Source organism: Bos grunniens, chromosome 22, assembly GCF_055505025.1.
Source record: "Bos grunniens cultivar Pamir isolate PY7600 chromosome 22, Bosgru_T2T1.0, whole genome shotgun sequence".
Taxonomy (NCBI): domain Eukaryota; kingdom Metazoa; phylum Chordata; class Mammalia; order Artiodactyla; family Bovidae; genus Bos; species Bos grunniens.
In genome coordinates this window covers 53755639-53777598 of record NC_141186.1, presented here as the reverse complement: position 1 = coordinate 53777598, position 21960 = coordinate 53755639, and the positions used below count along the sequence as shown (strand labels likewise).

The 21960-nt window shown below is 52.7% G+C and overlaps 2 protein-coding genes across 12 annotated transcripts in view; one reads left to right on the top strand and one right to left on the bottom strand.

Moving 5' to 3' along the window:
• The window catches only part of FYCO1 (FYVE and coiled-coil domain autophagy adaptor 1), a 79019-nt gene that overhangs the window by 11920 nt on the left and 45139 nt on the right, over positions 1-21960 (bottom strand). For 9 of the 10 annotated variants that reach the window (XM_086368410.1, XM_086368412.1, XM_086368411.1 and 6 more), the window contains 2 exons: positions 7892-7987; positions 3919-4129 (listed from right to left, as the gene is read on the bottom strand). In XM_086368410.1, the coding sequence (XP_086224536.1) occupies positions 3919-4129; positions 7892-7987 (307 nt within the window). The remainder of the gene's footprint in view (positions 1-3918; positions 4130-7891; positions 7988-21960) is intronic. The other variant, XM_086368418.1, reaches the window with a different exon arrangement.
• CXCR6 (C-X-C motif chemokine receptor 6) lies at positions 14228-19545 on the top strand. 2 transcript variants are annotated; one of them, XM_086368440.1, is made up of 3 exons: positions 14228-14306; positions 16640-16696; positions 17679-19545. In XM_086368440.1, exons 2-3 carry the CDS (start codon positions 16682-16684, stop codon positions 18720-18722), a joined length of 1059 nt encoding a protein of 352 aa, XP_086224566.1. In that variant the 5' UTR covers positions 14228-14306; positions 16640-16681; the 3' UTR covers positions 18723-19545. The 2 variants fall into 2 exon arrangements, with proteins under 2 accessions (XP_086224566.1, XP_086224567.1); XM_086368441.1 differs by lacking the exon at positions 16640-16696.

The window sequence follows — 21960 nt, the reverse complement described above, 5'->3', positions numbered from 1 at the left end:
AAATCACTGTGGGTGGTGACTGCAGCCATGAAGTTAAAAGACTCTTGTTCCTTGGAAGAAAAGCTATGACAAGCCAAGACAGAGTATTAAAAAGTAGAAACAAACAAACAAAGAAAGTAATAAAAACACAAAAAGCAGAGACATCACTTTTCCGACAAAGGTCTATATAGTCAAAGCTGTAATTTTGTCAGTAGTCATGCACGGACGTAAGAGTTTGACCATAAGGAAGGCTGAGCGTCGAAGAACTGATGCTTTTGATCTGTGGTGCTGGAGAAGACTCTTCAGAGTCCCTTGGACAACAGGGAGATCTAACCAGTCAATCCTAAAGGAAATCAACCAAGTATTCACTGGAACGACTGATGCTGAAGCTGAAGCTCCAACACTTTGGCCACCTGATGTGAAGAGCCCACTCACTGGAAAAGACCCTGATGCTGGGAAAGACTGAGGGCAGGAGAAGGGGATGACAGAGGATGAGATGGTTGGATGCTATCACTGACTCAATGGACTTGAGTTTGAGCAAACTCCGGGAGACAGTGAAGAACAGAGAAGCGTGGCATGCTGTATGTAGTCCATGGGGTTGCAAAGAGTCAGACATGAGTGAGCAACTGAACAACAATTGCTGTCAAAGCCCATATAGCTGAGGTGACAGATGACGACTGGGGTCCCGTGTAAACCTGAGCAAGACAGGTCTCTGTTGTGTGAACTCTGGGGCCATCCCGCATCAGCCTCCCCTGCTTGGACAGCTGTGACCTGATTTATACCACTTGTCTGCAGAACAGTCCAGTTGGTTTTACTGCTCTCTTGAGAAACTCCGGTGGCCTGGGCCCTGGTACAGAGCCGTGATTCTATGCTAAATGGAAAAAGCCAGTCACAAAAGGCCACGTAACGCGTGATTCCATTCACATGAAATGTCCAGAACAGGAAAGCCGTAAGGACAGAAGGCAGGCTGCTAGTTGCTGGGAGGAGGTAGTGACTGCGAATGGATACAGGGTTTCTTTTTGCTTTATGCAGTGATGAAAATGATCTAAAATTAGACAGTGGTGATGAATTGCTAAGATAACTAATACTAAGATAACTGAACATTTTAAATGGGTGAATTACATGTATGTATGTAAATTGTATCTCTTCAAAATTATTTAAAAATAAAAAGCTCCCTGTCCCGGCTCCTCCCCTGACTCTCAACAGCCCCAGGCAGGCCTCTGGCTTCTCTGGGCAAAGAGACAGGCAGGGCCCGGATCTTGGTCCCTGACTAGCCCCAGGCTTCAGACCAGTGGTCTATGTACGGGTGGCCTCAGGTCCGTGATTTACTGCTTCTTTTAAGTGCTTCCCAAACTCACCATCTCTCATCTCAGTGTCCAGGCCCGGCCTTGATGGAGAGGGGCCCTCTGGAGAGAGGGTGGTCCCGGGTGGGGCGCATCTGACATGCTCTAGAGACGGCACTGGGCTGCCACGCTGTTCCCCTGCCTGGACGCTTCTCCTGTAAGCCGTGCCCCCTCCCACCCCTCCCAATAGCTTCTCTTGGTTTGGCCCAGGAGTCTCCTGGTCTGCTAACGCCCCCCAGGCTGGGTTAGGTGCCCTTCTTACTGCTCCCCCACCCCCTGCCCGGTGCCACCCCATCATGACAGTCACCACCTGGAATCGCAGTTGTTTCTTTAATAGGGCCTCTCTCTGATGATACTCTGAGCTCCTCAAGGGCAGATCCCAGCGTGGCCCTTCTCTCCTGATCCTCAGTGGGCCCTACAGAGCCCACTATACCACGGAAGTTCAGTGAATGGTTGTGAACTGAGTGCAAGGACCCAGCCCAGTTCCTGATGTCTGAGCCTCCGTCACCGTGAAACCTAAGTGCTGCGAGGTGCACTATGCCCTCTTGTTCCCACAAGGTCCAGGCTGGTCAGGGCATCACCCGGGGAGTCCACAGGTGAAATGCTAAAGAAGTGAGTCTGGACACAGACTCTCCAGGCTGATGTCTGTCCAGGACCTCAGGCAGATGTAACAGCAACCCCACAGCGGGCTGGGGATGGCAGAGGAGCCCCTGAGAGTGAGCACCCTCTCACTCACCGTAAGCTTCTTCTGCCCCCTGGTGACCACTGTGGGAACGACAACGGCTGCCATACCCTCCAGGCAACAATGGAGCCCGAGATGAGGACTCTGAGCTCCTGAATCCTGAGAGGAACCAGCTAGGTCTTTCAGGGCCATGAGGATTAGGCAGGTGAGTGACTGAGCAAGGGGACAGGTGTGGACACAGGGTCTGTCCCCTCCCTCTCTCACCATGGACACCCACCTGTGTCTAATCTGGGCAGACGCAGTGCTTAGGCGCTCAGCGGGCCTTGGGAACGTGAGGTAAACAGCGAAGGTGCTGGGGTGAGTTCTGGGCAGTGCAGCTGTTTGTTAGCGCAGAGCTGACAAGCCCACTGCTTAAGCTGCTCGACCAACTAACTGCCCAGGCAGGCTGCTCTGCATGGCTGAGCCTGTAACCGCTCTCCACCCACAGGCCCAGGACCTCCCAGGTGGATGTTCAGAATTGCTCAGGAAGGAAGGGCTCCCTACATGTGCGGCGAGGTCATGAGGCCCCGAAAGGAAAAGAGGGGCAAGGCAGTTTTTAAATAAGAACGAGCATGAAACTCCGTTCAAGAAGGCCAACTCAGGGGGCCAGATTTCAATTTTAGGCATGAATCTGAAGAGGAGAGACATGACAAAGCAATCTGTAATGAGCAGGTACCACAGGACAGGGACGGCAGGAGAGCAAGCCCAGAGGGGCAGACGCACCCCCACGTCAAATAGCAGACGTGGGTGCTGGAGCCGGCGCGGCCATCTGTGCACCCAGCGCGCCAGAGCCTGGCCCTCCTGGGGCCCCGGGCCCTCCCCAGACCGCGACGTGAGCCCTCAGGACACCCTGAGGGACTGGTGGATATCATCACAGAAGGCTTCCTTCACACCATTTCGAACTGCTCCTCTCTAGCTTCATTCTTAGAAAATGGAGATGTTGTACTAAAAGCCTAGGACGCACCCCGAGCTGCAATCCAGCCTTTGTGTCTGTCCTCATTCCTTCCACTCCCAGTGATTCCAATGGAACTCAAATGTCCACGCAAACCAGCTCTCCCACCATCACCCCTCGCACCCTGCCTGCAGAGACTCAGGCGAGGAATTCAGACCCCGCCCCCCCGCCCCACCCGCTTGCTGCCCTCGAGGAGTCAGCCCCGCTGGAGGCCTATCTGCTGTCCTGGGCTCTGCACTCCACCCCATCCGTTCTCCTCTGACTTCTTCCCTTGATCGAGACCAGTGACTCTCAACCTTGGTGCCCACTGGGATCACCCAGAGATGCCTGGGTCCCCCTGAGTGATTCTGATTTGGGCGTCTGGGTTATGGACTCAGAAGTGCGTTTAAAAATGTTTCCCGGGTGTTTCCTTTTTAAGTGCAACCAAAATTGAGGACGACGGTCCCAGCCAGTCAATGTCACATGCTTAGGATTTCTTAGGAGTTTATAAACTGGTGTCTGCTACCAAGGTTCCCAACCCAACCACCCAACTGACACAAAGGCTATGAGTCTCTTTTGACCTGTCTGAAGTGAGATGCTGAACGCCCTAAACTCAAAACTGGAAGCAGAGATCTTGGTCACCACCTCCAGTGATGACTCACTCTTGCTCTCCACGACTGTTAAAATACGATCCTTAACCTGAGTCACACATCTGTATTCCTTTCAGTTTCACCTACTGATCTATCCCAACATCTGTCTGAAGCTGACCCAGGAAAGGCCTTCAGACGTTAGGACTGGACGTCCCCACTGGACAAGCCCAGCTGCATCGCCTGCTCTGCCTGACGCAGGCCCTGGGTTTTTCCACCCTGGTTTCCCTCTGTCCTTCTCAGAGCAGTCCAGGGAAGGGCTGTCCGGGCATCCTGCTGGCAGGGAGCCGGCCTCACCTTACACTGATCCAGCGGCGTGTCCTCGGCCTCCTGGAAGACCACGCTGAAGGAGATACTCTTGGGGTCGGAGGAGAAGACCCAGCTGATGGTGAGGCCTGCCTCGGCCACGGTGATGGTGATGAGGCTGTAGGTACTGGACCGCACGAACAGCTCCCTGCTGCCCTCCCCGAAGTTGGCGATCTCTTCCACTGTGAGGGGTAGTTTTATCCTGAAACATGAATGCAGAGAGGGGCTTAAACACGGCGGGGAAAGCGCTTGAGTCCACTGGCCATGTCGCCCGTAACTCAGAGGTGACTGGAGACAGCTGGAGGCTGCTGAAGGGTGGCCAAGCCTTTGGTCACCATGACTGACAGGCTTAACTGTGGGAGAAACCTTGATGTGCAGTCCATGCCATCAGCTGTTTCCTGAGCACTTAACTATTAATAGATGCCTGGCATAGCTCGAGGCACAGCTCAAGGCACTGGGGACACAGGAGTGAAAAATACAGAGGACAATCCTTGTCTTCAAGGAGCTGGTGTGGTCCCTGCGAGCTGGCGGGAACGAGACACACCTGGGCTGCTCTGAACCCCTCCAGGGCAGGAAGTGTGTGCGGAGGCCTCAGCTTCCACAGCTCTCCTGCCGCTGGCCTCTGCCCAGCGGTCCACTCTCTCTTTCTCCTTCCAGTTCTTCGCTCCCCCGCTTTTACCTGCTTAGTACCCGCAGAATGCACACCCATCGTCTGAAACTTCCTGCCCTTTCTGTCTGTGATCTCTTTTCAGCAGAAAGTGGGGACCTGCCTCGAGATTTCAAGGGGGCACCCTGACGTGCATTTCTTAAATGCAAATGCCCTAGACTTGCTAATGCAGGGTAGGATGAGGGCCCTGGGGAGAGAGGCTTCTGGGGGCCGTGTCCCTGTTCTCCCTCTCATTAGCTGAATTAACAGCCAGTTCCAAAAGCTTAAAGGTTTGGGACAGTGAGTTCCTCCCTGGGACGGAGGGCGTGGTGCTGGTTCCTGCCACAGGGCTCAGCCTCAGGCTGCAGCCAGGGATGACCATGCCTGCCTCTGGCTGGTGTGAGAATTATGTCAGAGGAAAAACCTGCCTGGAAGGGCAGTCTCCCTCATTAAGGGCAAATCCAGAGGCAGCAGGTGAGTCAAGGCCACGAGGGTGGGGTCTCCAGGGAGGAGCTGCAGGTCAGGAGCCTGTGGCCTTCCTCTCCTCTCCTCAACCGTGAAAGGGCCAACTCTGCTCGCCAGCTTCGGGTTTGTTCTCGTCAACACACGAGGAAGCTAAGATTCAAAAAGACTCTGCCTAGGTTCACACAGATCTGAGCCAAAGCCACTGCCTTTCCACTATACCAGCCTGCCCTTTGTGAAGAAAAATGCTGCTGCCCCTTTAACACAGGGGTGGAAACCAAAATTCAGGGAGGGTAGGTAGCTTGCCTAAGACTGCACAGGGGTTCAAGGGGTGGTGCTAAAGGTTCCAAAGGTGTGAAGGTGGCTGGGAATACTTGGCCAAGCTTTGCAGATGAGAGACTAACTGATGACTAAAAATCCAAAGTACTCTAAAGAACAGCTCTGATACAGCTCATTCACGGGTGAAAATTTAATTCCATGGACCATTTTTCCATGTGTTAAATTAAATTAACTTTTTGGCTGATTATAGTTAAAAACAGAAAATTCTGAAAGAGATGGGAATACTAGATCACCTGACCTGCCTCTTGAGAACTGTGTATGCAGGTCAGGAAGCAACAGTTAAAACTGGACATGGAACAACAGACTGGCTCCAAATAGGAAAAAGAGTACGTCAAGGCTGTATATTGTCACCCCGCTTATTTAACTTATATGCAGAGCACATCATGACAAAGCACAAGCTAGAATCAAGATTGCTGGGACAGATATCAATAACCTCAGATAGGCAGATGACACCACCCTTATGGCAGAAAGTGAAGAGGAACAAAAAAGCCTCTTGGTGAAAGTGAAAGAGGAGAGTGAAAAAGTTGGCTTAAAGCTCAACATTCAGAAAACGAAGATCATGGCATCTGGTCCCATCACTTCATGGCAAATAGATGGGGAAACAGTGGAAACAGTGACAAACTTTATTTTGGGGGGCTCCAAAATCACTGCAGATGGTGACTGCAGCCATGAAGTTAAAAGACGCTTACTCCTTGGAAGAAAAGTTATAATTACCCTAGACAGCATATTAAAAAGCAGAGACCATTACTTGCCAACAAAGGTCCTTCTAATCAAAGCTATGGTTTTTCCAGTAGTCATACGTGGATGTAAGAGTTGGACTATAACGAAGGCTGAGCGCCAAAGAATTGATGCTTTTGAACTGTGGTTTGGAGAAGACCCTTGAGAGTCCTGTGGACTGCAAGAAGATCCAACCAGTCCATCCTAAAGGAAATCAGTCCTGAATATTCATTGGAAGGACTGATGCTGAAGCTAAAACTCCAGTACTTTGGCCACCTGATGTGAAGAGCTGACTCATTTGAAAAGACCCTGATGCTGGGAAAGATTGAGGGCGGGAGGAGAAGGGGACGACAAAGGATGAGATGGTTGGATGGCATCACCGACTCAATGGGCATGACTTTGAGTAGACTCTGGGAGTTGGTGATGGACAGGGAGGCCTGGCGTGCTGCAGTCCATGGGGTTGCAGAGTCGGACACAAATGAGCAACTGAACTGAACTGATAGTCAGAAAAAAAAAGGTCTTGTCCAATATTAACCGTTTTCAAGAATCTGAGAGTAGGCAGAGGAGTCTATTGTGGAAAAGAGGTCTCATAATCTGGAGATCTTGCTGCACCACTCACTGACAGGATGCACCGATGCAGGGTCCTTCATCATTTTACGTTCCAGAATTCTGCCCTTGCACCCAGTGACCTGGACTGTGCCCGTAATCTTTTTTCACTTTCTAGACCTCACCTGCTCAGCAAGAGGACAATACTCAGTCTCGCTAAGGGAGATGGTAATGAGAAGATAGTAAGGGTTTGCCATCTCTGCTCAAATGTTATCTTAAAAAAGTCTGTTGTCTACAGTGCTCACATTACAAACGTAAATTCTACTGGTCTCCCTACTTCTGCCCCTGCAGAGTCATTCTTCACATGGCAACCAGAGTGACCGTGTTTCTAATGTAAGTTAGGCTAAGTCATGCTTCTAACCCAAATCTAATTTAAAGCTCCTATTTCCCTCAGATTAAAAGTCCTTACAGTGGCCCAGAAGGCCTGATGTGACGTGGGCCCTGTCTCCTCCTCACCCAGTCTCTCTCCTGCTTTCTGCTCCAGTCACACTGGCCCTTCCTGGATTCCTTGAATATATACCAGACACCATCCTGCCCCAAGGTCTGTGCACCGACTGTTCCCTCCACCTGAATGCTGTTCCCTCACATATCTGCATGGCAACTCCTTCAAGTCTTACCTTCTTAGTGTTTTCTATTTAAAATTGAGGGGTGCTTTTCTTTTCCATAGTAAGCACCACCTTGCAACATACACAGGGCACAGAAGTGCAGGAAGAATGGCTGCGAGAGGACAGGGAAGCCTTCCAGGGTGACGGGACTGTTCTACATCTTCACTCTGGTCACATGGCGGGGGCAGTCATTTTTCTTTTCTGGATCAAGGTTTCCTCTTTGGCAGAACGGGAAGTGGAGCTGGCTGGGCACAGGGGCCTGAGACTGTATAAGCCTCTGGCCCAGCAGGATGCGGGGGCTGCCAGACAATCAGTGACTACGCCGTATCATCTGTCTAAATCCAAGCACTATGCACTGCAAACGGGAAATCTTACTGTATATAAATCTTACCAAAAAAACGAAGAAGAAGAAAGGGAAAAAGAGAAAGCAGCGCACACCTGAAAGCCACTGTGGGCGCCCAGTCGAGCACAGGCGTGTTTTCCGGGGCCGCGGAAAGGCCAGGCCTCCTCTGGCATTCCTCCTCTGCTCCCCAGTTGTGACCTCCAGCCCCCGCCACCCCAGCAAGGCCAGCTAGGGCCCACGACTTACATCAGTTCTCCCGACTTCAGCAAGCAGATTTCGGAATCCTGCCCCACAGGCATGTCTTCAGCATCCTCAGGGGTGACGGAGGTGGACGTGGTGTCCCTGAAATGTCACAAACACAGCCAGCTAGCTGTCAGCACATAGGCCCACAGTCTTGCTGGAGTCCAGTAGCCATCCCCAGAACACACAGGGAGCCCTTCTGATCACAGACGCTGGGACAGAGCCCGCAGACCCCGTGTCTGGGGAGCCACGGGGGCCAGGCTAGGGTGGGAAGGACAGCGAGGTGCGGGGGGAGAGCAGGGCTGCAGTGACCTCCCCAGCGTCCGCCCGGCACAAATGGGCTGCCCTCCTCTCCCACACCAGAAGTTATAGCCGTGGGGCGAGCGCCCAGCACCACGGATGCTGACTTCACAGCGCCTGTCCCTGACTCCACAAGCCTGCTCTGGCCCTTTCCCGAGGAACAAGGACAGGGTGAAGGGGCAGGAAGTGGCACGGGCCGAGAGGGAGGTGGTGGGGGCCCCTCGTATAAGGGGGCAGACCCATGCCACATCTCTTCCCTCCCATCATGGTCTGCTGTCCAGAGAACCAGCTGCCGGAGCTGCCTGGCAGGAAAGAGGTTTCCAAAGTGTGCTCTGTGGAACACCAGCGCCTGGGGAGGGGAACCCCATACTCTTTCTCCGAAACTCACGGTGTTCTTACACAGTAAATTGAAGGCTCTGAGGTGTCCTACGGTAAAGGTACCTCCTGAATTTTACATTTAGTGTTCCCACGGAACATTTTCAAACCCTACTGAGTTGCCGCTCCTTGGCATGTACTGGTTAAGATGTCAGTGGCCACAGGCCACTGATGGGGACAGAGGCCTCACTGGCTCTCACGCGGCTCTGGGGGCAGGAATGTCTGTGTACCACGCAGTGCACTGCAGTAACCACGACACACTGGGAGTTGGGGGGGGGCCCGGTGCCTCCCCCAGGGGCTGACACACGCAGCAGCCACCGCCCGCTCCCACCCCTCCGTGCTCCTGCACTGCATACTCATCCCACCCCCGGTCACGCTGGGCCTTGCCCATCTGCAGGGGTCTCATCTCCCCCTGGCCCACAAGATCTTGCAAACAGGGGCTGCGGAGGGACTGTCCCTGCCCCAAAGGACAGGCCACGGCTGTCTGCAGGAATCAAAGCACGTCCATGATACTTGTGAAGAAATACACACGGGGGAGTGAATCGTTAGTGTGTAAACTCAGGATGAGAGGGCAGAGGGAAAGCTGACGAAGTCAAGAGAAGAATCACAGACAGATCCCGAAGGAGGAAGTCTCCGAGGGGCTCACAGGGTGGCGGGCGCTGGGTTAGCAGAGCCACACCTGAGGCCAACCCACAGCCCCTTCACCTTGAACGGGATCCTCTCACACACAAAGCAGACTGCAGCCTGCCAACTTACACAGCCTCTCTCTCTGGAGGACAGCCCAGTACGAGGGGCCTCTCCTCTCAGGAGACCTCTGGCAGAAGACCTGGCTTCCTTCAGACAGCTGGATGCCACACCTGCCCCCCACGAGGCTGGGCCGCTGCTCGCCCCACCACATGGCCCCACTCCCCTCCCCGCTCCTGTCTACTGCTGGGGGGCCGAGCCCACTGACTGCGACAGGCTGCCCAGGGCGCTGCTGTGAGGGTGCAGGTGGCAGCTGGCATGGAGGGGGCCTCCAGGGCTCCCGAGATAATCAGACTGCCACTAGCGCCCAGGTATCTGGCCAGGGATGTCTGTGCAGTCTCCATCAGCCCACGACAGGTGGGAGAGCCTGTCCGCAGACACCCTGCCCTCGGGTCTGAGTGCCCTGAGGTCCGAGCAGTGGGTGCCCTCTGGCTGGGGCGTGGAGTGGATCCACAGGAAGTATGGCTTGTGTGTGTGTGTGTGTGTGTGTGTGTGTGTGAGAGAGGGGGGCACGCAGGTGGAAGGGGTGTGTGTGTGTGTGTGTGAGAGAGGGGGGCACGCAGGTGGAAGGGGTGTGTGTGTGTGTGTGAGAGAGGGGGGCACGCAGGTGGAAGGGGTGTGTGTGTGTGTGTGAGAGAGGGGGGCACGCAGGTGGAAGGGGTGTGTGTGTGTGTGTGAGAGACGGGGGCACGCAGGTGGAAGGGGTGGGCGTCACTCAAGGCGGTTCCAGTCTTGGCTTTATGACCAACTCTGACTCTGGGCGAGCCACTTCCTTCTCCGTGTTTTCCTCTCTAAAAGGGAGGAGAAGGAACCGGCTGGACCCCAGTTCTGCTGGCTTACAAAGGCTGTAAGTTTCAAAGGACTTGGAGAAGGCATTCCACTGGCCAGGAGGAGCCGGGCTCGCCCTGGCGGGCACTGTTTCAGGGACGGTGCAGCAAGAACACGTCCTGACGTGTCTGCTGCCACCAAGGGCAAGCCTGTCAGTCCTTTTCCTCCTCGGCCCAGCCCACCTCTGACCTCCTCCCTGTCCAACACCTCCTTCCTGTTCATCTTTCAACCACTGGCTTCCAGATTCCCATACTGCCATCACAGAATGTTAGTGCAAGAAGCAGCTCAAAGAATCATCCAGTCCAACCTCCACTTAATAGCTGGGGAAGCAGGGGGACAGGGGAGAGGAGTCGGGAGTCCCAGCGCCAGTCAGCCTGTCTCGTTTCATTTGCTCTCAACCTTGTCCAAAGTGCAAGTGCCATAAATGAGAGAGATAAGTAACACATGAAAAACGAATGCTGAAAACTGTGGTTCGTTCTCTCAGTTTTCCTGCATTAAGAATAAAAGACATCAGAGGACTTCCCCGAGGGGCTAAGACTTCACCTTGTGATGCAGGAGGCACGGGTTCAATCCCTAATTGAGGAACTAAGATCCCACATGCCATGAGATAATGGTGCTAGAAAACAATCTGAATACCTCTGTGCAAAAGGGCAGTGACAACAACTGATCATACTTCACACCATATACAAGAGATTAACTCAGAAATGGATCACAGACCTAAAGGTAAAAACGAAAAAGGAATTTTTAAAAAAGAAAAAGCCAAACGATGAAAAAAATAATAACAAGTGAATACATAAAAGATGCCGGGCCTTCCCTGGTGTTCCAGTGGAGCGGCTCTCTGCTCCCACTGTAGGAGGCACAGGTTCAATCCCTGGTTGGGGAACTAAGATCCCACAAGCCGTGGGGTGCGATAGAAAAAAAAAAAATCTTAATCTATTATTTCTTCTCCTCCTCCATCTCACCTCTCTGACCATCATGACACAGACAACCTGATTACCTGCAAGTATTACCAGAGTAGGTCCCACGACCCTTGCCAGTCCTGGCTGAGGCCCCGTGTCGGGGAGCTCTGTGACCGGTGGGGGTGGGGTGGGTGGGGGAGGGGGGAGTGTGCATGGGTGGGTGATGCAGTCTCAAAGGCTATGAAGACTTTCCCTTCAATGGCTCTTCAAACTGTGGGTTACAATCCAATCAGTGAGTTGTGAATCAGCTGAGTAAGTTATGATGCATATTAAAAATAAAATAGAAAATGTCAACACATTTTTGCATCACGTTGCATGCGGTAAGGATAAGCATTATTGTTTTTAAGAGGCTCTTGTTTGACTTTATGTCTACACACGTACACACCTGGGTAGTCATGTAAATTTCTCCCTGTGGGACACAGCAGAAAGTGTTCAAGCAACTCTGCTGGAAGATGTCAAGCGATTTTGAAGTTTGAGAAGGACGGAACAAATGCATGGCCACTAGGGGGCACCCTCTCTCCTTTTGTTTTCTGAAACTGAGATGTTTCAGAAAAGCTCACTGTCCAAAAGTGACTTTCCTCCTCCCCTTGCTCTGGCCGTGGGAACCGACTACTAGTTGTGGTGGCCTCTTGTGGCTGAGGGCACGTCACCCCATCCTGTCCATCTGAGTTTCCGTCCCTGAGCCTGTGGTCAGTCGAGCAGAACCCGTACTGAGGCACGTATATCTGTCACCTTGCCCTCTTGGGGGTGGTCATCTTGGCCGCCCCTGCCACATTTGGCCTGGGCACCTGCCTTGCACACAGCCAACGTGGTTTTCTGTCCCTAATGTCCTCAAGGACATGAGCAAGGCTCACTCCACTTCAGAAGCAAGCAAGAATGAACTGGTGACCACAGGCAAGGACGCTGAGGAAGTCTCCAGCAAGGTGGTCCAGGGTCCACGCCTGCCTGGACGAGGGGTCACAGTGGGGCTCTCTCCAGCTCAGTATCTGCAGCTGGAATCTACAGTATTTTCCTGTCACAAATCAAAACGCCTCAGCCACTTGCTTCTTTAACTTCAATCCTGCCAACTGCCTGAGGAGCAGACTCCTGGCCGCTCAGGTTGTCTGAGGAAGGCATGGAGCCTAGAGAGCCTCCTGGCCTGCGTGTCTGGTGACAGCCTTCCTCAGAGGGCCCCATCCAGCCCTCCACCAGGCCAGGCCAGCAGCTAGGAGTGCCGCTCTGCCTGTTACATGGGGCCTCCTGTGAACTGGAGAGGTCTCTGTTTTACAACTGGTCTGCCCAGTACAGTACAGCACCACTGGCCTCAAGTGGCCGCTTAAATTCATCAGAATTAAAACAAAACTCAAAGCTTGGCTCCATGGTTTCAGTGGCCACACGCCAAGTGCCTGATACCTACACTTGCCTGTTGGACAGGTGGACACAGGGCACGCCCAGCATTCCAGAAGGCTCTGCTGAACAGCTCAGGTCTGGAAGGAGAAGCTAAGCTACATGGTGGGCCACATTCACTGTGGGGCTTGCGTGCATCTTTTTACTTGACTTTTAAATTCTTACCAGTTTTTCTTTTGGTTTTGGCTTCCTTTTTGCCGAAAAACCAAGTGACGAAGGGCACTTCTGGTTTTGATGTCTGATTACTTAGTAACTATGCAGACCCACATCCCTGTCCTCACCACTGGCCCGCCGCCTGCTGTCCTCTGGGCAGGCTGTTTTTCTAAGGGTCTTTCCACTCATCTTCCACAGCCCCCACCACCCACCACCGCCTGGCAGTTACTCCTCTCCCAGCAGCCACTGCCCCATCCCTGGTGCCAGAGCTGCCGCCGGAACCAGGGCTCTGGCTCCAGAATGTCAGGCGTTCAGAAAAAGGGAATGGGTCAAGAGTTTGACCCCAAGAGAGCCTGCGGTGGGCACAGCTGCCACGGCCCTTTTATTCTTCCCTGATTCTGTTCAGGAACTGTTTGCATGTTCTGGGGGAAAACCCAAGACATATGACTGGGTACTTGCCGTCAAGAGGTTCACTTTTGTTTCAAAGAAAAGCAACCGACACTCCAAATTGGAAGACAACAGAAATAAAATTCTGGCCCTCAAACTGGAAGGGGCTCTAATTTAGTTGTGACTTTTCCACTGGAGAACTCTCCACTGGAGAATGCTTATCACAAGTACAGTCATGCTCTCTCTGAGATACACATCTCTCTTCCCTCCCACGCATGGACGCGGTCACGAGGGCACCGGGCTGCTTCTCCCCAGGGAGGACACGCTGAGCGGGACAAGCACATCCAAGTCAGTGTGTTTGACCAGGTTCAGGCCCTTCTGTCATCACCCTGTGAACTGGGCCTAAGTGACATGGTTGGCTTGTTGCTGGGAGGAACTCATCTCTCAAAGCTCAAAGACTCCAAAATGTGAGGCTGGCTCCCTGTGAAGGGATGTCTTGTTGAGAGAGACAAGTCCTTCAGGATTTGGTTCAGCCTGTTCACTGGTGACCCTATCCATGAGAAGCAGGGCGGTGAGCACCACCCGAGTGGAGAGGGTTTAGGAGGCAGGGCGACATCAGGCCCTCTGGCAGACCCAGCTCTAGAAGCCATCTGGCCCACTGGCCTGCCGATGATAGACACCCGGGCTTGCATCCTGGCAGTGGCAGTTATTGGCTGTGAGCCATGAGGGTTGTTCTCTGGCTATGGTCCTCTGTATTCCCATCTATAAAATGGGATAATACCTACTTGCAGGGTTGCTATGGGGATCAGGGCTGTCATGTATGTTAGAGGTGCACACACACAGAACCCAGGCCATACCATCAACTTTGCATTGGTCCAGACCCAAACTGCTCCAAGGGAACATACGACTAGTGGATGAAATAATTTTAGGGTATAAATGCCACCATCTTCAGTGGACTACCAGTGCCAGGCCTGTGCATGGCTCCCCTTTGGTTTACAAATTAAAACCTTCTCAGATCCTGGTAAAGGGTAAGATCCCAGCCAGGATGCGGGGGTTGTGCAGCATCAGAGCCACTGCTTTGTCTCTTTGACCCCCAAATTACACATGTGCAGGCTGGGTCATGTGGATTCTGACCTGCAAGATGGGGAAGGGCTGGGTCTCCTATCATCACCAACTGAGGACTCTTCACAATTACTTAACGGAAACCTGGACCACATCAGAGACAACGGCAGACCTTGCTGCTGTGAGCAACCTCGTCTGATCAACAAACTGAAAGAGCAGCTCTACCGGTGAGTCATTTATCTTTTTCTTTATAGTTAAAAGAGGGGCTAACCCCACGTTTTGGGGGGATTCTCAGAGTCCTGCCTGCAGCGTGGTACAGTCAAGTGCCAGGGTTTTCAAGCTCAACTGCTCTTGGCTCAAACTCCAGCTCAGCCACTTGCTGCCACAGGGCTAGAATAGAGGACTGTGACTTAATCTGTTTCTGTAATATGATGCTGGTAACATGATGTGCCTACAGTGTGGGAGACCCGGGTTCAATCCCTGGGTCAGGAAGATCCTCTGGAGAAGGAAATGGCTACCCACTCCAGTCCTCTTGCCTGGAGAATCCCATGGACGGAGGAGCCTGGTGGGACATGACTGAGCGACTAAACTAAAAACTAAACATGCTGCTGACAGGAATGGTATAATCACGCCTCCCCAGGAGATAAGGGGAGGCTAACTACCTGTGTTTGTTCACTGACTAATCTCTTTCCCCTTTTTTTTTTTGTTTCTTTCCCATTTTATAGGACCTTTGTTAGCTTATGGTTTATTTTCTTTTCTCCATGTACATCAATACACAACTGTAACAGCTTTCGAAAATACAGAAAATTTTAAATGAGGAAGGGAAATAAGTCACTACTAATTCTACAAGTCAGGGGTGAACTGCTGATAAAATGTAATTTTTGTTCGTTTTAAAAAAAATTTTGTCAAAACCACAGAGCTGATCGTAGGTTCTTAAACAAGGTCCATAGAGGGATTTAGAACAGAGGGATTTAGAGTTCATGAATCCCTGGAATTGCAGGCATGTATGTACATCATCACTGAGGGAAACGATGTGCAGCTTTCAGGAGACTCTCAAAGCGGTTTCTGATTAAAGAAGGTTGAGATCATGATCAATGTCACATTCACTCTGTCATCTATTCATTGTAATAGTAACAGCCAAATAGTATTTCGCATATCTACTCTGTGCTTACACTGTTTTGAGCAATTTAAATGTATTTTGGAGGGGGCAGAAACTGGGAGACTGGACTGACATATACACACTCCTACATAGCTGTATAGGCGGGGAATTCTACTCAACACCTGTAATGGCCCATATGGGGAAAGAATCTAAACAAAGAGCAGACGTATGTATATGTGTAACAGACTCCCTTTGCTGTATAGCCGAGACTAACGCAACACAGTAAATCAACCATGCTCCAAGAAAAACACTGTTTAATGCACTGTATTTTCCAAAGTCAAGGGTGCTTCCTAAATGTTTCAATCATATTCTATTTTATGCCGAGATTATATTTTCTTTATTCATTATCAAATATATACTATTTCCAAAGTTGGATATATTATTATTGTTTTAAATTTTCACAAATCCACCTAGGACTTTGGTTAGAGAAAATAAAGAAATGAGTGCTTTTAACATTTCTAGAAGAGAAAGTAATTTTTCATACTCTGTCTGCACACAACCATGCAGTCCCAATCTGTTAAATACTGTTTACCAACCGTTACAGATGAATTTGCACGGGTCCTCTGAGGAAACTGCAATGCCAGTGTAATGCATTTTTAAAGGGAAGAGTAAGTCAAGCAATAACGCAGACGTGACATTACCGTCAACGTCACGTCCTAAATGATAAACGTTTTTGCCCCCACGTGAAGCAGTAACACAGACACGTCATCGTTGGGCCCACTTGACCTACAGCCCAGAGACGGTGGGGCACAACGCCTCCGGGCTGGCCTTTCGCTCTTAGAGCCAAGGGTTTGTGGTCCAGGAGGAGGGACTTAGCACTAAGCAGTCCTAGCCCAAAGGCAAGGTCCTTTCTTGGAGCAGGAGGGTGCTCTGACTCCACGAACAACCAAGGTGGTAGCACTAAGGTGGACGTCCCTTCCAGTCAGGACCCAGCTGGGGAAAAGTCAAGTCTCTGAGAAGACCAAAAGCAGAAATCATCTCTCTTGCACCGTCTTATCTGGCTGGTTGATATTCTGCCTTTGCTGGACGAAGGCCTGTTCTTCTTAAAGCTCTCCTTGAGGTGCCAGTGGGTTATGGCACTAGTCACTGCACGAGCCCCTGCGTGCTGAGCGTCTGCGGGTCACTGACCTGACCCCCCAAGGCTGATGCTGCCAAAGCTGCCCCTGCTCCCACACCAGACGACGTCACCCCTGGGGCTGGTCTGTGGTCCCCAGCGGGGACACAGGGCCCAGAGCAGGGTCACAGGGGGTGATAATCTTGAAGGGCTAGGACCCCCAGGCAAGAAAGACAGCCATTTGGTCTCTGCTGTAAGCAGCCCCACTGCAAGGCTGCCCACCGGCCCTGTTTGTGGCTGCCCATCCCCCGACGTCCCATTTCCATCAGCTCTTCTGTTTGTTACAGGAGACCCTCAGCTCTACACTGTTGGTTGTAAAAGCTAGAGCAATGTTCCCTTCTCAGGTAATCTATCATGAAGAGGTTCCTGAAGACCAAAGAGGCCCTGAGGGTGGAATATCATACACAGACAAGGAGGGGGAAGGCTGGGGTTGGTCGTGAGGAGAACCGCCCAGTTCCCTGGGCAGGAAGCCACTCAGCCAAAGCACTGGGCAGCCTGGGCTCTTCCCCGACCTGCCTCCCCATCACAGGAAGATGAGGCAGGATGAACAGGCCACCTGGGGCAGGAAGGACCAAACTCCTCTTGGTTTCCAGGCCCATCAAGGTGGACCCCCCTCTAAGGGGGATATTGCCATGGCTTTCACAATTCCAGGTACAGGGGTCAACCTCACAAAACATGGGGCACAGGCTGCGTGGGTACCTGCTGTGAGGCCCAGACAGATGAAGACAGCCTCCCCACTGAAGACCAGTGCAGTCCTTCCAAAAGGACATGCTCCCCATTTCACCATGTGATGACCTCTGCTTCCAAGGCCATTTAGCACAGGATTTTCTGGAATGTGGGTGGGGTCCTGAGAACTTTACTGCAAGTTAAGGGTCCCTGGCTGAGCAGTTTCCTCCCAGAACAGGCTGTCCCCAGTATCCTGGGCTGTTACCCAGCAGAACAGTGGGAGCGTTTAGAAGCTGACTATTCGCCCCCTACGTGTGGGCAACAGGGCAGTGGGAAGACAGGAGGGGGCTTCCTAGGAGGCACTAGTGGTAAAGAGCCCGTCTGCTAATGCAGGAGACTTAAGAGATGCAGGTTCGATCCCCAGGTGGGGAAGATACCCTGGAGAAGGAAATGGCAACCCACTCCAGTATTCTTGCCTAGAGAATCCCACGGACAGAGGAGCCTGGTGGGCTACAGTCCACAGGGTCGCAAAGTGTCGGACATGACTGAAGTGACTTAGCACACATACACGCACATTTGCACCCTGAATGTGGACAGTGGGAAGACAGGAGGGGTCACCCTCAACCCAAATGCATGTAATTCCTGTGGTCTGACTCCCAGGGGTCCAGCAGAACAGACGACATGGCTGAGTACAACTACGAAGACCTCGGGTTCTTCAATGGTTCCAACGACAGCAGCCAGGGGCACCAAGACTTCCTGCGGTTCAGCAAGTTCTTCCTGCCGTGCATGTACGTGGTGGTGTTCACCTGCGGCCTGGTGGGAAACTCCTTGGTGCTGGTCATCTACGTCTTCTACCAGAAGCTGAAGAGCCTGACAGACGTGTTCCTGATGAACCTGCCCCTGGCTGACCTGGTGTTCGTCTGCACTCTGCCCTTCTGGGCCTACGCAGGCATCCATGAGTGGGTCTTTGGCAACGTCATGTGCAAAGCCCTGCTGGGCATCTACACGCTGAACTTCTACACGTCCATGCTCGTGCTCACCTGCATCACCGTGGACCGCTTCGTCGCGGTGGTGCGGGCCACCAAGGCCTACAACCAGCAGGCCAAGCGCATGGCCTGGGGTAAGGCCATCTGCTCGTCCATCTGGGTGGTTTCCCTGCTGGTTTCCTTGCCGCAGATCATCTATGGCAACGTCCTTTACCACGACAAGCCCTTCTGCGGTTATCACGAGGCGATTTCCACCATGGTGCTGGCCATCCAGATGACCCTGGGGTTCTTTCTGCCACTGCTTGCCATGATCGTCTGCTACTCGGTCATCATCAAGACCCTGCTTCAGGCTCGAGGCTTCCGGAAGCACAAGTCTCTGAAGATCATCTTCCTGGTGGTGGCGGTGTTCCTGCTGACCCAGACGCCCTTCAACCTCGTGAAGCTCATCCGCAGCACAAGCTGGGAGTACCACACCATGACCAGCTTCGACTACGCCATCACGGTGACGGAGGCCATTGCCTACCTGCGTGCCTGCCTTAATCCTGTGCTCTATGCCTTTGTTGGCCTCAAGTTTCGGAAGAATTTCTGGAAGCTCGTGAAAGATGCAGGCTGCCTCCCTTACCTGGGTGTCTCAGGCCAACACATGTATTCCGAGGACACTTCCAGGAGTGCTTCAACGTCTCACAACGTGGAGGCCACCAGCATGTTCCACCTGTAGGGCTCGGGGAGGCTCCCGGATGTCATGGGAGCACAGCTGTGTCTTCCAGATGAGGCAGGCTTTGTGTATAGCGCATGCATTCTCAAGGAGAGGTTACCCAACGCCGCAGCTGGGGTGGGCTGCTGCTTCTCAGGCATGAACAGATCTGCTTTTTCACAGCCTAGCCTAAGCTCAAAGGGGAGTCTGAAAGCTGCCCGGGCTTTCCTTCCTCCACCCCAACAATACTGATGCCAGGAAATGACATGTGATTCTCAAGACCCCAGGTTGTCCTTCACTGAGAATGGGACTGGGACAGAGTTGATGAGGGGGACATGGCCAACAAAGGTTTTGAAGGCAGGTAAGAGTCTGGTTTCCAAGTTCCGAAAACTTTTCTGACGGCTGGTAAGCAGGGGACATTAGAGCAGCCATGAAAACCAGTGCTGATCTTGGTGTCTTAGACCTTTATCACCAGGTGCCTGACAGAAATGAGTTCAGGTTCTGTCACATCTTTCGTTTCGTTTTTATAGAGATAGATGGTTAATCCTGCTATCTTTGCTTGATCCTGGAAGGACTAGCACCAGGAAACACGAATGGGCTGAAGCAAAACAGGGTTGGCTGAAGATTCCAGTGGGCCACAGAAGGCTAGAAAAGTGTGCAAAGCTGGGTGCAGACTGTCAGGAGTCTAAGCAGCACTTCTGAAATGGATCCTCAGTGGGTTTGCTCTTAAAATCTGAATTATTCAATGCCTCACATACAAATCATGTATAAATGTGTGTTATACACATACATGCATATCAAATAGCATATGATTTTTATGACTGAGAAATAAAACTTTTAAAATGTCTCCAAACTACTTTTACTCTCAGACACATTCTACCTTAAAGCGGTATTCCTGAATAAAACAAAGGTGATCACTCGTGGGCTCAGAGCACAGGAAATAAGTCTACGACTATCAACTTTGAGGGCACTGGTCTATCGATATACCATTGGTAACAAACCAGCTTCTTCACTGCGGCTTCTAACCTCCTGCCCAGAACGAGAGGAGCACGTCTCACCGCTGAAGTGTGGTCACGGGATGAGACGGAGTTTTAAATGTCAGTCACTGGTTTGTCTATGTTTATTGTACCCCAGCACCTGCTCAACAGGCTTAAAGTGGCCTTTTTGACTCACGTGTTGCAAAACCACTCACTGAAACATGGAGAATACTTTGAGGACAGCTAGAGAGAGACCTTGGGGAGGGGGTCAGAACAGGCTGAACAGTGAGGTTTTGAGGCTTGGGGAGACCTGAGTCAAGGGCTGCTAAGACCAGCTGCACGCTGCTCAGTCACTTCAGTGGTGTCTGACTCCTTGCAACCCCATGGACCAGGGCCCGCCAGGCTCCTCTGTCCATGGGAACTTCCCGCAAGAATACTAGAGGGGGTTACCATGCCTTCCTCCGGGAGATCTTCCTGACCCAGGGATCGAACTTGTGTCTCCTGTATTGACAGGTAGATTCAATTCTTTACCACCGAGCCACCGGGTTAAGACCAGTTGGTAATGTCTTAGCCACCTCCATTTTGGTGCAGCGTGCACCCTAACAGTGTTGCCTCTTAGGCCGGGCATGCGGAGGGCTGGAGAGGACGCACAGCAAACACTTAGCACTCTGCATTTGGGGAGGAAGGCCCCCCAAATGGTGGTAGTGTCTTGGTGAGGTGTGGGAGGGTTGGCTTCGTGCCTTGCAGAGGTGCTGGGCATGGCCCAGCTGTGTAAAGGCTGGGCTTGCAGGGCCCACAGGGCCCCACCAACTGTTTCATAAACACGCTAAATACACCCATGGGGAGAGCTGCTTTACAGAGAGGGCAGGAGAGCAGAGAGCTCTGCTCAGGCCACAGAGACCATCTAGTGCTCTGTAAACACCAAAAGCTGACCTTTTCACTGTGACAAGGCTGACCTTTAACCTGTTTATGTTGGCTTCAGAGAGGTGGGGGTTGGTCACCCTCCTCTGTGCAGTCACCTTAATGCCAAGCACTTACGCTAGAGAGGCCATGAGCCCCTGGCCTCCCCAATAATACCCCAGAACAAGAAGCAGAGGCCCTAACTGGGAAGGAATGGGTGAAGTGTCTGGCCCAGTTAGGGCCTCTGACCACACAGAGGAAAGCAGTGTGGTGTGAGGGGAAAGGCAGGGCTCTGGGTGACTCAGATCCTGCTTCGAGTACAGCTTCACGTCTGTGCACCCCAGGACAAGGCAGGCGCACCCCCTCGCCCAAGCCTGTTTCACCACCTGTACCCCTGGCTGATGACGCCCTCCGTCCAGGAGCGCTGGGAGGCGGTGACCACACGCTCGGAGCCATGTTGGGGGCGGCCGCTCAGGCAATGGAGGGCAGCTGCTGGGACTGCTGGGTCCTCCCCTCCTTGGTGCCAGCCTGGCTGAGTCAAACAAGACCAGTCCCCTCAGGCCATGTGCCACCCCAGGCCTGTTATGTGCCCTCTGTCCAGGCTCCCCGCAAAAAGGTTCTGCACCGGCCCTTCCACAGCTGAGGAATACCTGCCTGCCTGTGCTGAGGAAAAGCGTGGCCGCTCCATCTTTCCCGCTTCTCTGCCTCCCCAGGCACTGCTTGGGCCCACACTCTGACCTTACTGCTGCCCTTGGGAGCAGAGATCATTCCCCAACCCCCTCCTGGGCGCACGACACTCCGGGCAGCATACCCTGGCACAGCCCACGCAGCTTCCTGAGGGTTTTCACTCTGCACTTGTCCACAGGACAGCCCCGTGGAGCACAGGCTCCCTGTCTCAGAGCCGCCCTTCCCCTCCCCGCAGCGCTCGCCTCTACTTACACCCACTGCTTGACCTAAGGAGCCTGGGGTGCAACTGGCAGGAAGAGGTCGGGTGGGCTGTGGCTGCCTTGGGTGAGGCCTCAGGGTCTCCCCCTCCACCGAGGTCCCTGCACTTGCAGCCCAGGGGCAGGGCGGGGCCACACAATCCGAGATGCGGAGAACACAGGCTGACCCTATTCCAGGGGCTACTTGGAGCCTGAAGCCCAGGATTCTCAGTGGGCGTCCTGCAGTGAGGAAATGGTGCTGCGGAACAGAAAAAACAGAAGTGCCTGTCCTGGAGAGGCAGAGGTGGAGCAGAGAGCACCGGAGACGGGGCGCTGGCTCCCCTTGTCCTCTTGGGGCAGCGCCCCTTCCACACACCACTCCTTCGTGGCCCACGGTACCTAATGCCCTTTGTTAGGAGGTTTGGTACTACCCCATTTTCCAGATGAGGAAACAGTTCAGAG